The following is a 25,749-nucleotide window of genomic DNA, read 5'->3' as shown; positions in this document are numbered from 1 at the left end:
CTCGCATTCCAGAAAGCCAGAAGCCAGGCAAGGCCTCTGAGCCACAGGAAGGCAGCTTCGCCTCAAGGCTCGATGGGCGCCGAGCGGGGGGCCTCCCTTCCCGGGGAGCTTTTGTGGCACAGAAAACTTGCCGCCATGGAGGCTGGGAAGGTCCCCTTTCCATTCCGGCACTGAGCCGGGAGGGGAGGGGGCTTCATCCCAGCTCCAGGGACGAAGCCACCCGGTCAGCTTCCGCTTCCATTCCACGCATCCCATCTTCTCTGTACCCTTAAGGTCTCGTGGGGGCCTCTCTCTCTCTCTTCCCGTATTGACTCGCCGTGGATGGTGTAGAGGGGCCAAAAGGAGCCCCTCCGCCTGTTGCCGGAGCCCCTTCCCTCTCCCGCCCCATCGCCTCCCCGGAGGCGCCGGAAAGCGGGGCGCGTGCAGGGGCCCCCTGCCCCCCCCCCCGGGCGGGCGCAGAAACCTCGGCGCGGGCGAAGAGAAGAGCCGGCCAGCGGAAGACCCCCTCCCTCCCTCCCTCTCCGGCGCATGCGCTGGGCGGCCGGAGCGGGGGAACTCTGGGATGTTTTCCCCCGGCTGCCTCTTTCTCCGCCAGCGCCTCAGCCGCAGCCACGGAAGGCGCCCGGCCGACCGGCCGGCCATGGAGAGTCCCCGCGCGGAGGAGGACTGAGCGGCCGGACGGGAAGGGCCCTGGGGCCGCGCCCACCAGCCCTTTAGCCCGCGCCCGCCCTCGCCCACCATGGGCAACGAAGCCAGCCTGGAGGGCGGCGAGAGCCTGGCCGGGCTACCCGAAGGTGTGGCCGGGGCCGCGGCGGGGGACCTGAGCCGCTTGAGCCCGGAAGAGCGCCGGCAAATCGCCGCCGTCATGTCAAGGGCGCAGCAGGCGCTGCCCTCAGGAAAGACCGCCGGCTCGGAGCCGCCGCCGCCGCCTCCCTTGACAAGGCACGCCCGGGGCGGAGGGGGAGGGAGGGGAGGGCCCGCCCGCGGGCGGTGGGGCCAGGCCGGCTGCACGTGCCGCCTTTCCGGGGAGGAGGGGGTCCATCCCCGCCGTCCGCCCGCCTGCTGTGGGAAAGCCTTCTGGGGCTCCTCCGGCGAGGATGGGCTGAGCGTCGGTCTCGGTTCCCCCGCGGTGTTTACCCGAGCCAAGATGGGAGCAGCTTCCGCTCCGGTGGGGGGGAGGCGGGGGGTTGATTCTCGGCCCGAAGCTCTCCAGCCCCCCCTCCCCCCCCGCCAAGGTTTGGAAGCCGCCTCCGTTTTCCCCGCGCTTAAGCCTCTGCCCCCCCCTCCCCCTCCGGCGCTGGGTTGCAGCAGCAACAGCAGCCGCCCTCGCCGGCCTTGGCTGTTGATGGAGGCCAGCGAGGAGGAGGAGGAGGAGGAGGAGGAAGGAGGTTGGCGGGGCCCGCGGGACCGCTCCCCCGCCCGCCCGCCCGCCGCTTCGCCCAGAGAGGGAGAGCGAGGCGGGCGGCGTCTCCGGCGCTCTCGGCCGGGCGGGCCCGAGCAGCTGTCCAAGTGCTGAAAGGGCCGCTTCCATCGGCGCTTCTCCCGCCGCTGCCCGTGGAGGCTCGTGGCGCTGAGCGGCCGCAGGCAGGCAGGCAGCCATGCTGCAATATGCTGCGTGGTTGCGGGTGTGTTTGTGCATAGAGTGAAACCCGTTTTGGCCCAACTCACGTTGTGCGAGCCTGACAGTGTCTCGAAACCTCCTCATTGGAATCCAGAACGCAGGAGATTTGTAAGCGATGTTCAGACCCCAGGAGAAAGCAGCTTCCGTAAGGTATAGTGCCCAAGGTTTGGTGCCGTTTCCCCTTGCGCCTGAGCAACAGCCGACCTCTGGCTTCCCTCAGCCTGGATGGAAGGGCCCCCAAGCGCTGTCCTTGCTGACCCCTGGGTGGCCCCACCACGTCATGCCCAAATGGCATCTGTGAAAAAGGGCCAGTTGCAGCACCAGGATTATGCGAGGCCCGCTTGAGCATTACATATGGTACAGACACATGTCGTATGAGCCTGTGGGCATGTAGTAGCACTTAGACTATATAAATAGTCTAAATCTATATGAGTGATTTATACAAGAAAATGATGCGACGATTGAAAAATGTTATCTGTTCAATTGATCTACTACAACAGAGTTTGGATCTAAATTAATGTGTTTTTCCTACTGACAGCGCACAGAATAATTTTAAGATTTGCCTGCATATGAGGATAAAAATAGTATTTGAACATATTGGTATATGTTCTTTGCAAACATGTAAAAAACCATATACTTAGTGCTAATTATTTGCCCCACTTGTTCAGTGACACTTTCTCCATATTTTGTATATTTCAATCTTAATGTAATTACCTCATTCTAAAGTAACAAGTTTTATGGATTGCAAACAGTAGAAATATATCCCGCATAACTACTGCTTAATTAATGTTTTACTTGTTGTGCTTAATGTTTTATAAGTTTTCTAATGCCATAGCAACTATATGCACAGTATATCTATGGCCTACAGTTTAGGCCGAATGAGGTGGCCATCCATCCTGTTAAATTAAAGTGTGGCATTCAATCTTTCCCAAGTATTTACTGCCCTTACATGTTTTGGGTTCTTTTTCTCTTGACTTGGGACACTGGGGACTTTCCCATTTTTTCTCCATCTCAGGTTTCACCTATTTAGGACTTTGTCTTACTGCTACCAATAGTATACACTAATTTCCAAATCACTTTTTCATTTGTGTACCTATTTTTAATTAATTATTAATTTAATTTAATTAAGTTAATGTATACCTTGGCCTATCTTTTGCAATAATTTACATCTATGCCTAAGTATCTCTTGACAGGTTGGCCTGTTTTTCTTCACCAAGAAGTGTATGTTAATTAAATTTAAAAGAACGTTGCCATTACTTAAATATTAATTTGTACCTAGAAATATTGCCCATTATCTCCAGTTGTGAAATGGTTGAAAAGCAAAATCTTTCTGCTGACCCCACAATTATACAATATCAAGAAGGTGCCTCAGTTGGGGAAACTTATCCAATGGATTAGTTATGATGAGATGCATTCAACTTTATCTGTTAATTCACAGGAACTTCAGCAAATCTAAATGTTTATAGTAAAGAAGACAGGATCTACCAACATACTCCTATGCATGTCTATTGTTGCTGATTTGTTTTGTTCAGATAGTTTCCCACACAAATGGCTTATCAGATGCCTAAAAAAAACTCACAAACAGGCTCCAATTCTGTAGGCAGTATGTAGCTCTTGTACTAGATGGCCATAAGTTTGTCTAACATTTGAAGATTTGATAACCACTATCGCATCATAAGGAAGTAACTTCTGCATTTCACTATGCACTACATGAGGAAATATTTGGCTTCACTTGTTCTGAATCAGCCTGCATAGTATGATCCCAGAATGGTTTTGATTTGTTATATATAAGTGTTCATTTTATGAGTTAGGTCAATCAAAATTCCGAAATTGAACTGGAATTATATGGGACAAAATAAGGGTAGGCCTAATAGATGCAACAGATTTGCAGTAAGTGACAGAAATCTTCCTCAGGTCAGATTCAGTTCCTGGTAACTTCACAGGACTGAATGTAGATAGCTAGAAAACAATATGAAAATTGTTACCTCTGTAAAGATTAAAACATTGTTTAATGTTGTAATAGCACAGCAAATCTCAGGCTTCATTTCTTCTACTTCAGATTAATTAGCATTTTGCATTAGGCCCAGATCCATAGTCCTAACTCTAGTTAATTGAAACAAGACAGCTTTGTAAATAAGATCTGAAGGATACATATTTCCATGAACTTAGTTCATCTACCTAGTTCGAATGACAGAACAGCTTTGAAAAACATGCCTTGAGTTTCTCACCGCTGTAAGGAAAAGGAAAGGAGAAAAATGCTTTTAGAGGAACTTTGGATGGCAAACAGAAATAAAAATATAAACCAGAACCATGACAAAATAGATCAATAATGTTATTACTGACATTAGAAGTCAGGATCTCTACTAAGTTGTTTATAGTTTTCTCTCCTCAGTAAATATGTATATGACCATGTTGTTTTAATATACTTTTTCAGTCTGTCCCTTAGGATTTTTTGAAGTCTGTTAGGGATGCAAGTGGTTGGTTTTGATAGGCCTGATAATCCCTTCCAGCCTAAGATTCCACATAGACAGGTAAAGGCATCTCTTTAGGATCCAATTCACAGATCATGCTAGGCCAAGACTTGCTTAATTATGGCTTGCCAAATAGGCCACAATTAGCTGAATCCCCACAAGTCCCAAGCCATGTTTTACAAAATAAAACGGGCCAATTCCTGTCAGCTTCCTCTGCCTACTGCCTTTTCTCCTTTCCTTTCATCTCCCTTGCAGCAACCCTGCGAGGCAGGCTGGACTTCTGTAGCTGAGGATTTACTGGACCCTCCCTGGGGTCTTCAGTTTTGGCCTTCGCTAAAGCCCCTCCGCCACCATGGCTTAGCCCAGGGTAGGCAGTGAGCTGGACGGAGTATAACTGACACGTTTTGTTCCTTGTGGAGGAATGTTTGTGTTAAAATACTGAGGGCTTTTGATTTGGAGTGCTGAGGGATAAGACTGAATGCCCTTAGCTGAACTTGAATGCTTTTTTTCCCTCTCTTAAAAATTTGGGACAATTAAATGAGAGGACCTTTTAGTCAGAAGAGAATGTTGGCTGTTTCCTTTAAAATGCCAAGCTTTTGATACGCAGAAGTATTAAAGAGGTGAAAAACTTGCTAGGCAGCAAATGCCTTGTACAGATGCACTCTGTGTCACCTCAGGCCTAAACCATTTGGGGTATGTACACAGTATTGTTCAGAATTCAGAAAGCTTTTCAATTACAATTCAACAACACTGTGTGTGTGTGTGTGTGTGTGTGTGTGTGTGTGTGTGTATGTATGTATGCATGTGTATATGTATATGTATATGTGTGTATATATATATATATATATATATATATATATATATATATATATATATACACACACACACACACACACACACACATACACACACATATACATATGCATATATATATGTGTGTGTGTTTGTGTTTGTGTGTGTGTTAAGTTTTCGCGGGTACTTACATGTATGGTATTCAGCTTTGTTCGGGTATTTTGCCACATCATTATAGTTGTGCTTTTAAAGTTGAGGCAACATTTCAGCAGAATCTCATCTGCCATCATCAGGCTTCTGTATTGTGTTCGTCTGTGAGTCAGGCTTCAAAAACAGAAAAGGCTGTGAAGCCAGATTAAAATACATCAAGTCGGTTGATGAAATGTTAAGAAATGCTGGTCTTCCTTGGGAGAAAAACAAAAGTGAGTTTACTGGCACTTGTTTTCATGTAAGCAGGTTTAGTATATATATGCATGTAGATGTGTATATAAATGTCTACGTGGACATAGACATAAAGACATGTCAGTCCTCCACCCTTAGCCTTGTCTGATGTTAGTGTATTGAGCTCATGGGCTCTATGCATTCTGTGAAATCAAAACACAATTTCCGCACTGGGGGGAATAGCCCCAACTCTCTGCCCTTTGAGGTTTGCATAACAGCAGTTTTCATGTGGTCCATTCTTTCGGCTTTGGGGTGACTTCTAGGTGGGAAATGGGGTGGCTTGTTTTTAGAGGCCTCCTGTTCTCTTCTCCAGCTTTAATATCTATTCCTACCAGTTCACATGGCTTCTGGTGATAAGGAAAGTTTGTAGCTGGTTTCTAAACTTTACCCCTTTTCACTTCTGTTCCTAGTGATTGAGTCACATCTAAAGTACCTCTGGTTCCTTTAGGCAAACCCTTCCAGAGACTCATCTTCAATCAGCTGATATAAATTTTACTTTATCTATGTAGGCACTCTTATGTGCCTTTCTGAAGTGTAACCTTTGGTTATAAATACATTTTTAGCAAGTGAGGGCTTGCGTGGACAAGATACGTTGTGATGGATGAAACCTTTTCTGTTATTCACACATCCCTTTGTGAGAGATCCAATAACATCTATTAATTAAATTAAATCTGTTTATTACAGCCATAAGGCCACATACAGTAAAATATCTTAATAGTGCAACTGTTACATCTTTCCCCCTCTCCCTTTCCCCCTCTCTCTCCAAAAATCAATGAAAATAGTAGGATCTAAAAGTAAATAACCTAAAATGATAGCAGTTTTTTAAACCTATATTCTTTTCTAGGGTTTTTGTCATATTATTTTCTAGCAGGATTATTTTATGGTATATTGTAAGTGCTGACTTTGAAATAGTTATAACTGTTCCAGAGGTTTACTGGGGTGAACGTATGTGATGATGGTCTTCTTTGGTCATTGCTCCTGCATTGGGTTTTTTTTTTTAAAAAATCTGGTTTGGTTTACCTATGCAACAAGTAGCTTGTTTTTAATTGGTATGTGTACTCTTCAGTTAGCACTTAGTATTGTGTGTTCCTCTCCAGAGATGGAGATTTTTTAAGCTAAAAATGTAAATAATACATTTTGTTATTTATAATTTATTTGAGGTGTATGTGGGGTGGGAGGGGCAGAGAGAGAAGGAGAGGGAGGGAAAGAGAGAGGAGAAGAATTATTGGTTTTACAAAGAAAATCCTGCAAAAAAAAAAAACCTTGCTGGGAAATAATTTACAGTGAAGAAAACTGTGTGGATCCTACAAAAATGATTTGATAGCTTTAATTTCAATTTATTGGCAAGTAAAGCAGAGAACATCAGAAGTAACTGTTAAAGTAATTATGATGCTGATTGTACCAGCATAAGTTTTCATAATTTTGCTTCCATGTCACCCTGTACAGGAATTTTATGATGTCTACCTCTATACATTTGATATGAAAGGTTCACTAAGCATTATTTCTAAAATGGGAAAATAAAACACTTTACAGCAACAGTTAAAATGTAAAATTTTAAATCATGGTTCATTTAAATGTTCAGACAAGAACAATCAGCGTAGGAATCAACACTAGGTTGCTCTTCGTACATCTTGCATAATATCTTTTTCAGTTTTGTAAATATCTGTGTTCACTTTTATATTTTAAAGCTGTAGAAATGAGTTTTGAAGAAATGAAATTAATATTTTAAAAAGAAAGGTTGGTGGAATGGCAGTATGCTTGTAACCTTTTTATGGTTATTTTTACATGATAGATTTCCTAAGAAGCTTATAGAGGAAAGCTATATTTTCCCTATATAGGCATGATATTTTTATGTAATCATAGTGGGAGGGCATGTAAGCCTTACCTTCCTGATTGACATGAATAAAGGCCTGGTCTCTTATGTAATGTCTTTTCTGCCCTGAGCTCAAGTGTTAAAACCAAAGTTATGATGGGTGTAGTGGACTATCTGTCTCGTTCTAACAACTTGTTGACCCAGCATGCTAGTTTCTTCTTTACATATCATCCCTTATGAGGAGATGTACCCGCTTTAACCTATCCAGCTAATCAGCTCTGCATTCTGCACTTCATAGTAGAGCCTGATACAGAGATCAAGGATCATAGGGGCTTCTAATTTAGAAAGAAAGGCAAATCTTTCCAAATTTGACACCCTCCAAGTATGTTGATACTGCAGCTCTGCGAAATCTCAGCCATCAAGGGCAAAGGCTATTTTTTGCCAAGAATGTTAGATGTTAGAATGTTAGGTGCATCAAGACATTTGCATGTGGGAAGACTATCTTAGTTACAACTCGGTTCATATTTTTCCTGGCTATGACAGTCAAGAGTTATGTGTGGAGAACAGGCTTGAGTAGAAATTAGGAACAAACAAATAATTTAAAAGCTTTTCAGTAGTGATCTATTGTCTTAAGGATTTTGCCAGCTGAAAATATTAACCAGTTAAAATAACTTACTTTGGCATTTGGATAAATACAATATAGTAGGTTCTTCATATTTATACAATAAAAGAAATTCATTTCTGAAGAAGCTCTTTTTTAAAAAAAAAATATTGGTTTTTAAGACAAACATAGACAAACAAAACAAAAACATCAAGCCATCTTCCATATATGTACATACAGTGTGCCGGTTGGTTTACAAATTGTTTTGTGCTTCCATTTCATAGTCTTCAATTACAATTACATTGTATATATTCTCATATTTTCAATCAAGTATTAAATACATTAATATCATTGTTAATCAATCATTTGACTATATTTTTATTCGTTCATGTTTTATGAAATAATCATATTTTACTTAAATTGTTTTGTGACAGTTCATATTATCATCTCACATCTATCCTACAATCATTTTGTAGATGTAATAAGAAAAGAATACATCTTTATATATTTATTATTTTCTAAGAATCTACATACCATGTTTTATTTTCTAACCATTGATAGAATAGATCCCAGATTTTATAAAATTGTTTATCATCTTGTTCTCTGATTTCAAATGTCAATCTACTCATTTCAGCACATTCCAGTATTTTCTTAATGATTTCCTCCTGTGATGGTATTTTCTCATTTTTCCAATTTTTAGCAAATACAATCCTAGCCGCATTTACAATCAGGTATTTCAGTTCTTTACTATATATTTCAGGTAAAATTCCCAATAAAAATATCTCTGGTTTCAAATCTATATGCTTTTTTGTCATTTTTTTCCAACCACGTGTGGATTTTAGTCCAATATTTTTTAGCATCCGCACAAGTCCACCACATATGATAATATGAGGCATGTGTCTGATGACATTTCCAACATTTTTCCGATTTGTTCTTGAACATTCTTGCTATTCTTGTCGGGGGGGAAATGCCACCTGTAAAACATCTTATACAAATTTTCTTTATATGCTGTTGACATTGTCATTTTATAATTTTGAGACCACAATTTTTGCCATTTCTCTAGATCAATCCCATATCCAAAATTCTTCCCTCAAGCAATCATTGTTTCTTTATCTTGTTCTTCTTCTAGTTTAATTTCTAATAAATATCCATATAATTTTTTAATCACCTTTTCATTAGTACCTGTCAAAATCTTATCTAAATCACTCAGTTTATCATAGAAACCTTCTGTTTTAGAATCTTTATCATACCTTGAATGTATTTGCGCATATGAAAACAAATTCATCTTTATACCTTGTTCCTCTAGTTTTTGTATAGATTTAAGTTCACCCTTTCATTCAATATTTCACCATATCTAACTGTTTGTTCCTTTTTATATATTATAGGATAAGAAAATGCTTCAATAGTTGATAGCCAGATTGGAATTTTCAAATAACATTGTCTTTTAGTCTTCTCCCAGTTTAACCACAGCGACTCCCTTATATAATGTCTTCTAAAATATCCCTGTGATTTAGTTCCTTTATACCATAGAAAAGCATGCCACCCCAACAACAGATCATGTGCTTTTAATGTCAACAATCTAGTGTTTCTTAATGTTATCCATTCCTTAACCCACATCAAATTTGTAGCTTGGTAATACAACTCCCAATTAGGCAAACCAACTCCTCCTCTTATTCTAGCATCTTGCAAAAGCTTTAGCTTTATTCTCGCTTTCTTTCTTTGCCATATATATTACAACACAATTTTATTTAAATCTTCAAAGTAATCTTTTCCAAGCCTAATTGGAATTGTTTGGAACAAATATAAAATTCTGCGTAATATATTCATCTTGATTGTTGATATTCTCCCTATTAATGACAGTTGTAAATTTTCCCATTTTGCCAAATCTAACGCTATCTGCTGCTTAAGTTTGATATAATTATTCTTTTAGTGTACTGCATCTTGCTGTCAAATGTATCCCCAAGTACTTAATCTTATTCGTGACCTGAATTTTCAATAGATCTGCCAGTTCTTCCTTTTGTCTTGATTGCATATTCTTTGTCAAGATCTTTGTCTTATCTTTGTTTATTTTCAAACCAGCCACTTTTCCGTATGCCTCTATCTTTTCTATCAATTTTGATGCTGTTTCTAGTGCGTCTTCTAAAATGAAAACCAGATCATCTGCGAATGCTTGCAACTTAAATTCTTCCTTTTTGATTTTCATCCCTTTTATATCCTTTTCTTCTCTAATATTTCTGTTTAGCACTTCCAAGCTTAACACAAAGAACAGAAGTGATAGTGGGCATCCTTGTCTTGTTCCTTTTCTTATATCAATAGCGTCTGTCAGTTCTCCTATCATTACCTTTGCCGTTTTATTATGATATATAACTTCTATTGCTTGAATAAATTTTTTACCAAAGCCCATCTGTTCCAGTTGTAATAACATAAATCACCAATTCACATTATCAAATGTCTTCTGTGCATCTAGAAATATCAAAGCCATTTGTTTTTCAGGGTGTACCTCGTAGTATTCCAAAGTGTCCAAGATTACTCTCATATTATCTTTAATTCGTCTCTTTGGCAGAAATCCATTTTGATCAGGATGGATAAAATTGTTTTAAGTATTTTTTAAGTCTTTCTGCCAATACTGAAGCAAAAATTTTATAATCTGTCTTTAGTAAGGAATAATAGTTCTATAGTTCTTCATTTGTAATGGATCGGCCTCCTCTTTTGGGACAAGTGTAATATAAGCTTCTGACCATGATTTAGGTATCTTCTTCTTTAACATAACTTCATTCATAACTTTTAGTAATAGAAGGTTCAACGATTCTTGTAGTGTTTTATAAAATTCTGCCGGGAGTCCATCTGGGCCTGGTGCCTTTCCATTGTTTTGCTTCTTAAGTGCTTCAGTTAACTCCATCATCATTATATTGCTTTCTAACATTGTTTCAATCTCTTTAGGTATCTGGGGTAAATTAGCATTCTGCAAATACTGTTTAACTCTTTCCTCACCAATATTCTCTTGTGTGTATAGTTTCCCGTAATAGTCTCATACGATTTCCTTCTTCTCTTTATTACCATAGGAAACTTGGCCTTGGTCATCTATTAATTGCAATATTTTCCTTGATTCTTTCTCCTTTCTCAATTTGTATGCTAACCATCTACCTGGTTTATTTGCATCTTCAAAATAGTTCTGTTTAATACCTCTGATTTTCTGTGCTAATTCTTCTTTTTCTATTAGACCCATTTTATGTTTGATTATATCCATTTTTAACTTCATGTCCTTTTTCTGTGGCACTTTCTGTAGCTCTTTTTCAAGTCCTTTATACTCATCCTCTAAGGCCTTAGAGGCTAATCTTTTCATGGTATTTCTTTTCCTTGTATAGTCTATTATCAAGCCTCTGGCATATGCCTTCATTATATCCCATACATTTTGGATTGATGTATCTTCCTTTTTGTTTTCTCTAAAGAAGAAAGCCAGTTCTTTCTCCATCCACTGTGTGAAGTCTTTTTCCTTTAATATAGTATTATTTAACGTCCATCTAGATCTTCTTCTTTGTCCTTTCCATTGAATTGTCATTAGATTGTGATCTGCCCAAGTACTTGTTTCAATATTTATTTCTTGAATATTAGCTAACAATTCTGTTGACATCCATATCATATCTATTCTGGACTATGATAAATGTCTATTTGAATAGAAGGTGTATTGTTTAGTTTTAGCATTTCTTTCTCTCCATGTATCTTTTAAATTTATTTCATCTACCATTAAAAAAAAAGATTTAGGAAGAGTCTTTCTGTTTTGCTTTATTGTTTTCTGTGCTGTATAGTCCAGTTTATTATCTACAATTCCATTAAAATCTCCCATCATAACTATATTAGCATAGTCCAGTTCAATTATTTTCATGCATAATTTTTTATAAAATTCTTCTTGATTGTCATTCGGGGCATAGATTGCAATCAGGAGGGTTTTCATATTATTGTCTATTACTTCCACCATTAGTGTTCTTCCATCGTCATCAGTATAGATCAATTTCACTGGGATAATATCTTTAATGTATAAAACCACTCCTCTTTTCTTGCATTGTGTCAAAGAAGTAAATATTTTCCCTAATTTTGGCTGTATCAGCAATTGTTCGTGTTCCTTTTTGATATGTACTTCTTGTAGGCAGATTTTATCAAATTTTAATTTCTCTAATTTATGGAAAGTTTTCCTTCTTTTAACAGCTGAGTTAAGTCCATTTATATTAATTGTAATCAGTTTTTTCTCTTCCATGATTATATTTTGTAGTTAGGTTTAGCAGCTCTCGTAGATCTTGGTTCATGTTCTTTGACTTCCACCTTTCCACCTACTTCACCTTCTTTTTCAGTCGCCATTTGGCAATCCTCTTGGAATTCAATTAGTGACATTTCTTTTTCTGCCTCCTCCTCTTTCCCTCCAAAATATTCTGTGTAATATTCTGTGTAAAATAATTCCAAAATATTCTGTGTAAAATAATTCAGCTTTCTCAATTGAGTCAATTCTATGTCTCTGTTCTTGCCATGTGAACGTTAAACCTTCTGGAATCAGCCATCTATAATTCACCTCTTTTTAAGCAGCATTTTGGTCAGAAATCGGTATTCTCTTCTCATCTCTCTCCCTCTTCTGGGTACTTGTTTCAGGACCACAATCTCCTTGTCTTTATATTTCAATGTTTTCTCTCTTGCCACTTGTAATATTTGCGTTTTAATGGCTTTCTTTGTAAATCTGATATGAACTTCTCTTGGTAAGCAATTTCTCATTGCATATCTTGTGAAGACTCGATAAACCTCATCTATTCCATCCATCATCTTCTCTTTAGTTATTTCCAAAGCTTCAGCCAAAATTTCTATCATTATCTCAGCTAGGTTTTGTCCCTTTTCTTCCTCTATGTTTTGGAATCTGAGATAAAATTCTGACCTGTCCATCTCCCATCTAGCATCCCACTTTTATCTTGTTCAACCACAGTTACTCTGCTATCGAAGTCTCCAATCTTCTTATATCTTTGTTTATCTTCTTCTTCATTTTTTTGGAATCTCTTATCATACTTCATCATTTGTTGAATGTTCTCCACCTCTTCATCAGTTTTCCCTGTTCTCTGTTCAATGTTCTCTATTCTCTTTTCAATATTCTCTGTTCTTATTTGAATATTTTGAATTCCTTGCATAATCATCTGCAGGGTCACTTTTTCCTGTTCCTTTTCTTGCTGTAACATTGTCTGTATTGAACGTTGTCCTTCAGATGGCGAAGAGGAAGAAGTAGAAGTTGAGGAGCCAGGGGCTGTTAGTTTCCTACTCATTTCAAACAATTCAAAATATTCAGGTTCTTCTGGACCTTAATCCACTTGTGAAATAACCAGTTGCAATTCCAAATAAAAATAGTAGGAAAAAAGAAACCAAATAGTCGTAATAATAATAATAATAATAATAATTATTATTATTATTATTATTATTATTATTATTATTATTATTATTCAGGTTCTTGTATACCTTAATCCAATCAATTGGCTAGATAGCAGTAAAAACTCAAAAATGGAAGAAAAAAGCATAAACACACACAAAAAAGAAAAAATTGTTAAATCCTGAAAAAGACAGAAAAGTAAAAGCAAAAAACTAAAAAGGAGGGGGGGGAGTTCTTTAGGTTCTTCAACACCTTAATCCAATTAAGAGGTCTCAGGTATAAAAGGATGCATAAGAAAAAAAAAGAAAGCCACAAAAAAACCCCAATATGTAAGGTAAATAGAGGAAAAAAAATACAGGAGAGGGAGAGAGAAAAAAGAAAAGGGACTACTCCCTTTAAAAAAAAGGAAAGAAATCATTAATACTAAAACTTTTCCTTTAAAATAAAATGCAAACATAAAAATTTAACTTCAAAAGACAAAAAACAAGACAAAAATCAAGTTCCAAAAGGCCAAAAATTCAAATAGCTATTACAAAAAGTAAACTAGTAAGGAGGGGGTTTGTTAAAGTAAGAAAAAGCGGAGTTTAAAAAAAATAAAAAGAGCACACTGTACCTTGTTTGATTGTCCAAGGCTTTTGTTAAAATTTATAACTCTCTTCTCCAGAGTCTTACCACCCTTTTTTTTCTATAAGCTTCAACACCAGACTCCAGCTGTTGATAGAAACCCAGAAGAGTACCTGCAATAATACTCTCCCATGCTCTTCCCTTTATCTTATCAAACAGGCTCAAAGTCCTTGAAAAGAAGTCTCAGTTCTTTCTCAGCTTTGTCTGGTCAAGAAAAAAAAATATTTCCAAGCCTCTAGTTGGCAGTGTTACAAAGTTTCTTTTGCTTTCACTTTCCCCCTCCTTTTCCAAACAAAATATAATGAAAATTAATTAAAAAGGGGAAAAGATATTTAAAAAGATGACTAAAAGGGAGTCTCTAGCATAAAATATTATAAAGTCAAAAAGGAGAGAAAGAATAGGTGGAAGAAGAAGAAAAAAAACCAGTCCAGTTTCAAAATGGTAAAATCATGTATAGAAAATCCAGCAATGAGAAAATAAAAAAATATTACTTTGACTTCCTGTTTAAAATCGCTGCTTAATCACTTCTGTCAAAACTTTTACAGATTCTTTCTTTTCCTTAGGCTGTCCTTTCAAATCTTAAAGTAAAGAAAAAGTTCTCACCAAACCGACACACTTTCTCTTTCCGTTCTCTTTTGTTTCAGAGCTGTTCCAACTTCAGCAGCTTTAATGGCTGCCTCTTTGCCGCTGGCAAAAAGAGTTTCTCCTGGATCTACCAGGGACTTTACGGTATCCCTGGGATTGACAGGATGCGCTCTTTACATTCACTGTCTCTTTGGGACGGTTTAGATCCGATTGGACTGTCCAGGAGCAAGGATATCGGCAGCGATCTCAGACCTCCAAGATCGCATGCCATATCGTCGCGACACCCTGAAGAAGCTCTTGATTAAAAATGATTGCAGGGTCACTTTATTTTTATTATTCGCAGAGCAGAGAAATTTTAATAGGTTAAATGTCATGAGTAACATACTTTTAAAATTAATGTGCAGCGGGGAATAATGTCTGTAAACATCAGGACTTTTAATAGTTGATGCTGAAAACTGAAACACATAACTCAAAATATAGTAGAAGAGTTAAGGAACAAACTATTCTTCAGAGAGAGAGAAATGTATCTCAGCCATTCACCAACACCAACTCTGCTGAAGAGAACAGAATTTCACTCTGACATTTTTCCAAAATAGTGGCAGCACACACATTAGAACTAAAAGTTAAGTCTTTTATTGACTTTTGCTTTATGTACATTATTATCATTTTTACCTGACATAAATTCGGAGATAAAAAGCTTCATTTTTGATACATTCCTTGTGCAATGTTGAGTTTCTGAAGTATAGGCATGCACAATGGATTATGCTCATCCATCCAGTCAGATGTAGCCTGAAAAAAATGGGCCATCCTTTCTGGTCTTAAAACTATTCAGCCACTTCAGTCCTTGGTTGGTGGGATTCATTTGATTTTTGAATTATATATTCATGTCTTAACAGTGTGTAATGCCTGTGTAAAAGGTTGGACAAAAATTGTCCAAAGTGGCTATTCAGCTTAGCCTTTTGCTTCACTCTTCAAGAGCTTTTAAATAGTGGAAGAGTTTCTCTGCCTTCTGAAGTCATGGGGTCTCATTCACTGAGGATTTTGAAGTGAAGATTGGGAAGCCGTTGGCCTGGGGCGGTCTGAGGTTTTCCAGGTCTTAAGACCTTCAAGATTCCTTCCAATGCTAGGATTCTTTGAAGATGAGAAGTTTCTCAGGTTGGATTTTTGCTGGTCCATAAACATACTACAGTGAAAGTCAGAAACTAGTAAATATAACAATAGCCACTAATAAAATTCATCAGCCCCAGCAGGAAATGTCATATATAATTTTACATCACCTACTTGTCACCTGTCACCTATCCTCTCAATTTGGAAAATGACCTCCTCATGTGAAGGATGGGAAATGGGAAGGTCATCTTTATTTGAATTAAAACCTTGAATTCATTTTCTGGTTTTTGTTTCTAATACTCGGAGGTTAACTTTGCTTATATCCTGATATCTTTACAGACCCGCCCCACCTGATGGCAGTGATCATCCCACACACCAGGGCAAGCCTCCAGATCCTGGGCCTGCCACACTCACAAAAAGCAAAACAGTTGATACCCTGAAAACGGAGCAACGGGTCCCTGGAAGAAGCACATCGTCCATGAGTTTGAGAGAGTCTAAATCAAAGACTGACTTAAAAGAGGATCAGAAGCCAACTATGATGCCCAGCTTTCTCTCAGATGCCAACCCGTTTGGTGCAGTCACATCAGTTGTAAATAAATTCAATCCTTTTGATTTCATCTCCGACTCAGATACAAACCAAAATGAAGCCTCCAAGAAAGCAAAGCCCCCCCAAAAGGAACAGGGTAGAACTGAACCACAAGGGGGGCTCTCCAAGCAGCCTCTGCCACATTCATCTCCCAAGCCAAGTGGTCCACAACATGGGCCTGTCAAACCGGCCCCACAAAAAGCAGCACCTCCCAAGCAGGCGCCGCAGCCACCACCACCACAGCAGCAGCAGCAGCAGCAACTGCCTCCTGGAACGCCTAGGCAGAGCCAGAAACTGCACTCTGGCCAAACCACAGTGGAAGCAGGACCGTACCCAGGACCACCCTCGTCCCAGTTCCCAAAACCAGAGTGGACGGGGCCTGCAAGACCTTCCCCCCAGCAGCCAGGAGCTGAAAGGCCTCCCGGTGTGGGCCTGGGCAAAACAGCCTCCCCGCCCCCTGCTTTCGGAAAACCAGCTGCCCAGCAGGGAGCGGCTCCTCCTAAGCAGGAAGCTCAACAGCCGGAAGGGCCTACGAAGGCCGAGCCAGCAGCATCCACTGAGCCACCACTGCATCGTTTGACCGGTCCCACAAAAGCAGCCCTCCCCCAGCCTGGAGGACCTGGAAAGCAGTCCCCTCAGCAGTCTGGGCTCCCGGCAAAGCCTCCCGCCCAACAGGCTGAGCCCACTGTTCAAGTCCAGCCCCAGACGGGGCCTACGAAACCTGGTCTTCCACTGTCCAGACCTTCCCAGCAGCAACCTGTGGCTCCGTCACAACCTGGATTACAAGCCACAAAGGTCACCTTTTGCTCACTTTGCACAACCACCGAACTCCTCCTGCAGGATCCTGAGAAGGCCAATTATAACACTTGCACCCAGTGTCAAACCGTTGTCTGCAGTTTATGCGGCTTTGATCCTAATCCTCATATAACAGAGGTAAGTACATTTAAGATATACATGTATGGTCTCATTTAAAAAAAACGCTTTATTGAAAGTAAGTTAATTTCAGACAAGTTGAGAACTTACCAGCATACGATTGGTATTTGTTAGCTGTTGGTTTGCTCCCCATGAGCAGCAAGTTTCTGGAATGCCATGGAAGCTGCTTCAGGGTTTCTCCCTAACAAGACTGATTGTGACAAGCTGCCCAGAATTGCTGTTCTTCTCTGATCGTTCCAAGAGGACGCCGGCCACCCTCTCCGGCTGCTTGGGATGGGTTGGCTTGGCACGCTGGCCTTGGTGTTCCATCTGACTTGGAAGCTGCTGCAGCTGTTGCATTTTTCCTTTGGCAACTGCTTTCTTTATTCATACAAGTTATAGATTCTAAATATTCCCAGTTTCCCCAATAATGATTCAAATGAGATATTTGGGTTTAATTTTAATTACCAGAAGGGTAGAAAGACGTGAGGAGGCGTCATAAGCAGCCTTGGCCTAAGCTGGATTTGATGGGAATTCCCTCTTTGGGTTGCCTGGCATTGCCTACCCCAAAGGGAACATAGGGCCAGAGGACGTGTGCAGGTATCAGGATCTCTATCATGCACTTTCACTAAGCAAGAGGGCATGTTTACTTTTGGGCTTACATTATCCACCTTAGAGTCCTTGTACAATAGTTTACAAGACAGAAGAAAAATAAGAATGAAAAACAATTACAAATGCTATCCAAGAAGCAGCTGATAATAACTCAGCCAAAGCTGACCAGTTTGAAATATAGGGCACAATTTAATGGGTCCACTTGTTTCTGCTGCCTCAAAGTATCTAGATTAGGTCTGATCAAAGGAAGTTGACATAGAATATGTGGGTGAAAAAGGGAGAGATCCAAGCTCAGGAGGGTAGGAGCTCCTGAGCAATGGAAAAGTCTGCCTCATAAGGCGGCAGATGCTCTGTCCCTGGAGGTTTTCCAGGCTGGACAACCCTTGGTCCAGAATGGCTGGAGGATGCCTGCCCTGGGCCAAAGAAGGAGCCGGCCCTAGGATTCCTTTCTCTCGGGTCCCTCTGCATTCACCAGCAAGCTCCGCTGGCAGGAGTCCCCTGCAGAAAGCCCTACAGGAGGACAGGGGGTGGGGCACTGAGTCCGCAGGGAAAGGAGTCCAGGCAAAGGCGTACGGAGGCTCAACCCCAGGCGTTGCCTCCTTACTAGTCCTCCCTCAGCGCTGGGCCTTCGATCGATCCAGCGGGGAGGCACGCTCTCTGAAGGGAGTCCGGTGAGAATGGCAGCCACGGAAGCAGGTGTCACTCTGTGATCTGAAAGGGATTTTTATTTCTACTATTTCAATGGAATCACGAAACTTTCATTCCCCTGAGCTGCTCTCCGTAGATTCTGTGGTCAAGAATCTGTGCGTGCCCACTGAACACAGGGGCTCTATGAGGAGTAGGGGCTCCAGCATTGGTGCAAGACGCTTCATGGCATGTATATGCAAGGAACATTTTGATACCATGTGTGTGTGTTGGTAACATTTTGATACCAACATTTAATACCATGTGTGTGTGTATATGTGTGTGTGTGTGTGTGTGTGTGTGTGTGTGTGTGTGTGTGTATTGTTTTCTTAAGTTTTTGCGGGTATTTATATGTATGGTATTCAGCTTTGTTCAGGTATTTTCCCATGTCATTATAGTTGTGCTTTTTTTTACAAACCCATAAACACAGACCCAACCACATATCTGGAAAAAATAACCAAGAAGAAAATTATAACCAGCCACATGAGCAAAGAGATCCAACAGACGATCACCCCAAGAGAAAAATCTTCCAGATGCCCCAAACTATACGGCCTTCCAAAAATACACAAAGAAGGCATACCTCTCAGACCCATAGTCAGCTCCAGAGGAGCACCACTACAAAACCTAGCCAAATACCTAGCAAAGCAGATACAACCCTATGCTGAAGCAGCAGCTTCACATGTACAAAACTCATACCACCTCTTGGAAATGATCAAAGATCTACACAGGGAATAAGAAGATCTGCTCGTAAGTTTCGACGTGGTTTCACTATTCACTCAAGTCCCGATAAAAGAAACTCTCGAAATCATCAAAAATAAATACCAAACATCCAAACACCTCATGGAACTAGCAGAACACTGCTTAACCAACGCATATTTCATATACAAAGGACAAAGATATAAGCAAATTGAAGGAGCCCCTATGGGATCACCACTGTTACCCATCATTGCAAACTTGTTCATGGAACAATTCGAATCCAGAGCCCTAGCCCATGCCATCCACAAACCCAAACTATCATTAAGATACATTGATGACACATTTGTTATTTGGCCCCATGGAGAAGAAAACCTAAACAATTTCCTAACACACCTAAACAGCACACACCCCAAAATCAAATTCACCATGGAAATGGAAACAAACAAACAACTACCATTCCTAGATGTACTAATCTACAAAAAAACAGATGGCACACTAGGACACACCATATACCAGAAGAAAACACACACCAACCGCTACCTCAACGCCCAAACCCACCACCACCCAGCACAGATAAACTCCGTGGCCAAAGCACTAATTGCCAGAACCAAACGCCTGGCATAAAGACTGAACTATGCACCCTGACTAAAGTACTGACAGCCAACGGCTTCCACAAAAGCAAAATCACAGGCCTGAGCCACAAAAACACACTGAGACATAATGGAGACCTAGAAGATGAACAGACCTATGGAACAGCTGTTCTGCCCTACATAAGAGGTACTACAGACAAAACCAGTAAGATACTACACAGGCATCACATCAAGACTGCCTTCAAAACAGACAGAAAAATAGCAGCCATCCTAAGAAACCCCAAAGATAAAACTGACTTGGAAAACCAAGGCATGTATGAAGTCCCCTGTGCATCATGCCCTGCCGCATACATTGGACAGACCAATGGAAGAATAAATACCCGCCTGGATGAAAACAAAAATGCAGTAAAAAAGCTGGAACACACTTCCTCACTAGTCCAACACATGAAAGCCACAGGTCATTGTTGTGACTCAGAGGTTTGAACCTGCTCTGTCAGAAGACATAGGCTCGAGTGATGAGGAAGATCTGGCCTTAAGGTTTGAGCCTGCTTTGTTGAGTGACACAGACGGGAGCCAGGAGGAAGAGGAGGACTTGGCTCTAAGATTTGAGCCTGCTTTGCTGGAAGTTTCGGAGTCGTCTTTCTCCTCAGAATCTTCCTCCCTGATTGTGCCACAGGTGTCGGCAGATAATCAGGAGAGCGTGCCGGAGTCATTGGCTGAAGATCAAGCCAAGAAATGCTGGTCTGATGCAAGGCAAAGACGCAGGCAGAAACGTGACATACAACGTAAAAGGAAATGTCAAATCAGAGACTGAGAAAAGAGACTGACACACCCCTCAGGGAGTATAAGGAGACGTGTTAGCTCTGAATCCCTGTTCGGGTCAACTTGTTTATTTGAGTTATCAGTTCAGACAAATTATTCTGTGTGGCGCTCGCCTCTGATTTATGGTTCTGCTCGTTATCAGACTTGGTAGGCAGCTTCTGGGAAAACTGCCAAAGACGGATTCAACCAAAGGAAGTTAACTCTGTTGTTCCTGTTCCTGTCTGTTTGTGCATTTTCCTTTGGAAATTTGGACTCTCACCTTGTGGCTACAGGTGAGACAGAACAGGTCATAGCATCGACTTCAATGGCACCAAAACCTTAGCCACTATAGAAAGAATTATCAGAAACCATTGAGATTGAAAAAAGACCTGAAAGCTTGAATAGAAGAGATGACTCCAACAGACTGTCAATTATCTGGAAGCCTGCACTCTCAAATCTCCACACCACAAGCCAGGCAAATACCTGGGCACAAACAGACTCCCCCTGATACCACCAGCTCAAACACACCCCAACCAGGTACCCAGATGAAACCTAGCTTCCTAATAAATGATAGACGTCTGTTTACTCAGAGCCAAGCCACACTAAAAGCCTCCAATACAGGAAACACAATGTTGCCAGCCAATCAAGACAAAAAAAGCCACAAAACAGACAGAAGATATTAGAAACACCAATCAAGCAGAACACAGCAAACTCCAAGACCAATAAACACAGACCAAGACTCCCAACCAATCAGGATGAAGAAAAAACCATTCTAGCACAGCAGATGGCTAGCTCCAAATTTAAAACAGAAACGGCTGTGAAAGTCTGACTCACAGACGAACACAATACAGAAGCCTGATGATGGCAGATGAGATTCTGCCGAAACGTTGCTACAACTTTAAATGCACAACTATAATGACGTGGGAAAATACCCGAACAAAGCTGAATACCATATATATAAATACTCACAAAAACTTTATATATATATATATATATATATATATATATATATATATATATATATATATATATATATATATATATATATATATATATATAAATAAAAATAAAAATAAAAATAAAAATAAAAATAAAAATAAAAATAAAAATAAAATATGGAAAATGTATATTGCCACCTACTTGCACATGATGACTCAAGGAGACTTAAAAGAATATGAAACACCATGTAAAAGAAATAAAAATAATAACCCCACCTACCCTCCTCAGTGACAACACACATTCAAACTTGCCCTTTGATGGCCTCCATCCTGCTCTGGGTTCCCCAGGCCCACTGGCAGAACCAGGTCTTCAGCGCCTTCCGGAAGAGTGCTGGCGGGGGGCATTCTAATCTCTGGGGGGATGATATTCCAGAGAGAGGGAGCCACCACAGAAGAAGGCCCTTCTTCTGGGTCCCACCAGGTGTATCGCCTGAGGGGATGAGACCTGCAACATTCCTTGCCTCCCCACTCTGGTGGGTTGGGTAGATGTGACCGGCAGGAGATGGTCCCTCAGACAACCTGATCCCAAGCCATGGAGTGCTTTAAAGGTGACAACCAGCACCTTGAAGCAAATGTATATTTCATGTGCATATAGGCACTTACAAAATTTAAATATAATCTTATAGCAGTCCCTATTTTTCCTTGCCCATACAAGTTTAAACTTTAATTTTAGTAGAATTTTGAGATACCATTATGTTTCCTTAAAAATCACGATGGCCTGTCATTGATGCGGCTTGCCCAAGGTCATCACAGTGGTTTCCAGAAATGAAACCTGAAATTCTAAAAAAAAAACTGTCAGGTATTAAACTGTAATAGGAGGGGATAAACAATCTGGCTTTTTTTCTAGGGTGGAAGTAATATTAAATTCAACATTTTCTAGCTGTATTGTTTGGGGATCTCTTCCAGATTCTTTTTGGATATACTGTGCATTTTTTTGTAAAGTTGGATAAGGTCCTGTTATCTGGCTCTACTTTTTTCCCATTCTTAATTTTACACAGTTCAAGTACTACCTTTGTATATCCATGCCCAAGTTTGTTGAGTTGTTTATACATCAGATACTTCTTTCTTTCAAGGTTCATACTAGGTGTTTGCATGTAATATGTCCATAGAGCCCTGAAGGAGGATTATCTTAGTAAAATTTTGACGAATGTGTTAGCAAAAAGTATTTTCATGAGTCATGCATTTAAAACAGAAGAGAATTTAAAAGGAAATCTATTTGTCAGTAATATCTCTTTATCTGAACGTAACATTTAACTATAACACCCAAAATACACAGATCCAACAAAACACTTGTCAGCATTTTGCTCTTCCTCACAACAGTTGTCCTCTCGCTAATTTCTCTGGTCTGCCATGCAATACGTCTCCTGCATTCAACTCTGGCGAAGACCTAGTCTTATCAACCTGTGGCTGCTGCGTACCCCATTTTGGCTGGCCTCTTCCTTTTCAATAAAGGGCATCCTTGAATCCCTGCGTTCTATCCATGAGTTTCACCTGAACAGGTTTTGATAATGTCTATGAAAGAAATCCTATCTTCCATTACTGAGTCTTCTAGCTGTTTGTTCTGGCTATGCGGAGCGGTTCTGTAGAGGCAGCGGAACCCATGGCTGTCTCAGATGGCCCATCCTTTCCTGCATTTCCTTGATCATTGTGGGATTCCTTCTCATCCCAAATGGGCCTCCAAGTCCCTTTCTAAGATTCGTTGGTGGTTCACCGTTTCTTGGGTTCTCTTGCCCTTCCTGCACAGCCTCCAAATTAAAGCTCTTAAAACCAACCCCTTACAAACACATCTTTCCCAGATTTCGTTAGGGGCAGCCAATCTCTTGCCAAGAGTCTCACATCTCAAACCATTTTAATTTCTGTTTTATCAGTTCATTATTTCAAACAAATCTCTTAAAGGATCTCTGTGTATTTGTATCATCGCTATCAAACGTTCTCATCAGTTTTCTTCACCCAAGCAAATTGCACCTCAGATCTGCATCCCTAAAGATAGCAAATTCAGATCTTCATCGGCACCCGCATTAATGTTGCCTGGCAACCACGATTTGCTGGTGTAACAGAGTCACATGATTTGAGATGTTTTCTACGGAATACACTGGCAGGAAGTCTGGCTGATTCCATTTTAGGTCAGACAGGCTAATCCTCTCTCAGAAGGCAATAATAGTATACTTTAATCTGACAGTACAGAAGATAAATGTCCTTTGGCACTATATTTGGTACATACTCTGATTAGTTTCCCCCCAATCTTCTACCTGCAAGAGGGTAATACACTCAGGTTACAAGAAGAGACAAAGTGATGCTTTCTTGGTTAGAACCTGTTCAAGCACTTACCTGTTGTGGTAGGTAGCCTAATGGGAGTTCAGCTAGCCTCATACATACATAAAATACTTCAACCGATGTCTATTATATGTGATGTATATTAGGGCATTATGCATATAAACAATGTTACGATAATGCATTTTGCTTCAATAATCTTTAGAATTTGAACTCTTCAGTTCTCCTACAGAAGTATTTGAAAGACATTATATGCCAAAAGTGAAGAGTTTAACGGGATTTTTCTATGATGCTGATGTCCCAAATCTTGAATCAATCCTGCTTTACTTACAAGTTTCTAATGCGTATTAAACTACGAACTTTCTTACAAGTTCATTTAAAAATCAGAAACAGATGCTGCAGGGCTTCAACAAATGAAGCATTGCGTCTAGCTTAAGTTTCAGTGAGTTCCTGATTGTAATATGGAAAAGCTACTTGATGTGGACATTTCTGCCCCCTTAGCCAGTAGAGCATGCTGCTACGTGAAATGTATAAATGAAGTAATGTTGCAAAAGGATAACATTTTAAATAGTATAAGGCAGGTCTCCTTGGCTAGGCTGAATTGCTGTAAACAACTGTGGGATCAAGGCCTAATTTCATCCACGGGGGGTTTCTTAGAATGCTGTAACTACAAAGCTCTACATAATGAACCGAAAACTTAGGGATTCTCCAATTGCAGACAGATTCTTCTGAGTGCTGAATATCCCACTGCCTAAGTAAACCTCACAAGCTTCGCAAGGCTACTGCTGACCTACCCCGGGCTCATTTATCTTCACCCTCACATCTAAAAAGGATAATCACGTCCGATTTCTCCCTCTGCCTGCCAATCTCCACCTGCCCTTTGAAGGGTTGTGGAAATGCCAAACCGGATGAATATAATCTAGTTACATCATTTATCTTGAATGAATAATTACTAGGAAACTGCTGGTCTGTGGGAGCTCTAGATCCCATGGATCTTGCATACGCAGGGTATTAACTGTGGAGGTAAAGAGATAATAAGTCCTGGCATTGAGTTGAGGCCTATCTAGAGCTGTGCATGCAAATAAATAATTCAAGAAACTGCTTTGGACTTCACCTTTCTGCTCTTTGTTTATTGTTAAATATATTTATAAAATTTCTGACATGCTTCTATCTAAAAATAGAAGTTGTAAAGAAAATATTCCCCGCCCAGTCAGAGTGAAAGATTAATGGATATCCGCAAATCTATGCGCGCATGAATACATATGTGAATACTTAATGAGAAACGGAAAAATTATAAATAATCGTATTTGGTATTTTTGGTTTGAAATCTTTTTGATAAAATATTGTTAATATAGCTAAGAAATTATGACAAAGTTTCAATATATTTATCTCTAAATATAGTTTTTTTTTTCTTTGAAAATCTTTGCTAGGGATTCAAGAAGCTAGGGATCTATTGAAAGTACAATGGATACAATTTTCCAGTGTTTTGTGATAAACCTGGTACCTAACAATGGGAACTGAATCCGTTTCTCATTTGTTACATACATTTCTGTACTCCAGTGGTCTCTAATAAAGAAAATTAACATTATTACATGATCAGAAGCATTAATAAAAATAAAAGTAAAAGTATAACTGGAAGTCCAACCCACTGATTTACGATGGTAAAGCATTTCAGACAGATTGCTATTCAGTCTTTCTTGAGGCCACCTGGTTGACGGTGCATAAAGTCAGAAATTGCCTCCTAATTTCTGTTTGCATGCACTGCCCCTTCGTTTCAACGCATCTCAATGAGCCTCTTTAGTCGAAGCAAATCGACTCTTCCCTTTATGTGGAAGTTGTTTAAATATCCTGTTTCCCTTCAACCAGAGTTCCTTCTGCCTTTGCGTAGCCCTTCCTCTGAGTCCCCGCTTGCCAGCCCCGTTGTCCCCTTGGGAACTTCTCTGGCCAGAGGAACTCAAAAGCAGGTGAAGCCATCTTAAATCTCATAATAACCTTAAAAGCCTTGACTCCAACTATGGATGGTACACCTAACAGCGGAACTGAAAGGTTGTTATTGTTTTCCAATCATAACAATAAAATGTTTTCTTCAAACCACTTTTACCTAAAAAATGATTCCAAATGATTCTGTCTCCACCAAAAATGAGTTAAT

The 25,749-nt window shown here is 40.3% G+C and overlaps 1 protein-coding gene across 1 annotated transcript in view; it reads left to right on the top strand.

The window, feature by feature from the left end:
• The first annotated feature begins 15,795 nt into the window (after window positions 1-15,795).
• PCLO (piccolo presynaptic cytomatrix protein) overlaps window positions 15,796-25,749 on the top strand; it is an 81,383-nt gene continuing 71,429 nt past the window's right edge. The window contains 1 exon segment of the mRNA XM_087933901.1: window positions 15,796-16,969. Coding sequence (XP_087790027.1) covers window positions 15,929-16,969 — 1,041 coding nt within the window. The 5' untranslated portion in view covers window positions 15,796-15,928.

Source organism: Pseudonaja textilis, chromosome 5 (genome assembly GCF_049901715.1).
Source record: "Pseudonaja textilis isolate UNSWEBS1 chromosome 5, rPseTex1.2, whole genome shotgun sequence".
In the NCBI taxonomy this organism is placed as follows: domain Eukaryota; kingdom Metazoa; phylum Chordata; class Lepidosauria; order Squamata; family Elapidae; genus Pseudonaja; species Pseudonaja textilis.
The sequence above is the reverse complement of the archived record's forward strand: the minus strand, read 5'-3'. Positions and strand labels throughout refer to the sequence as shown.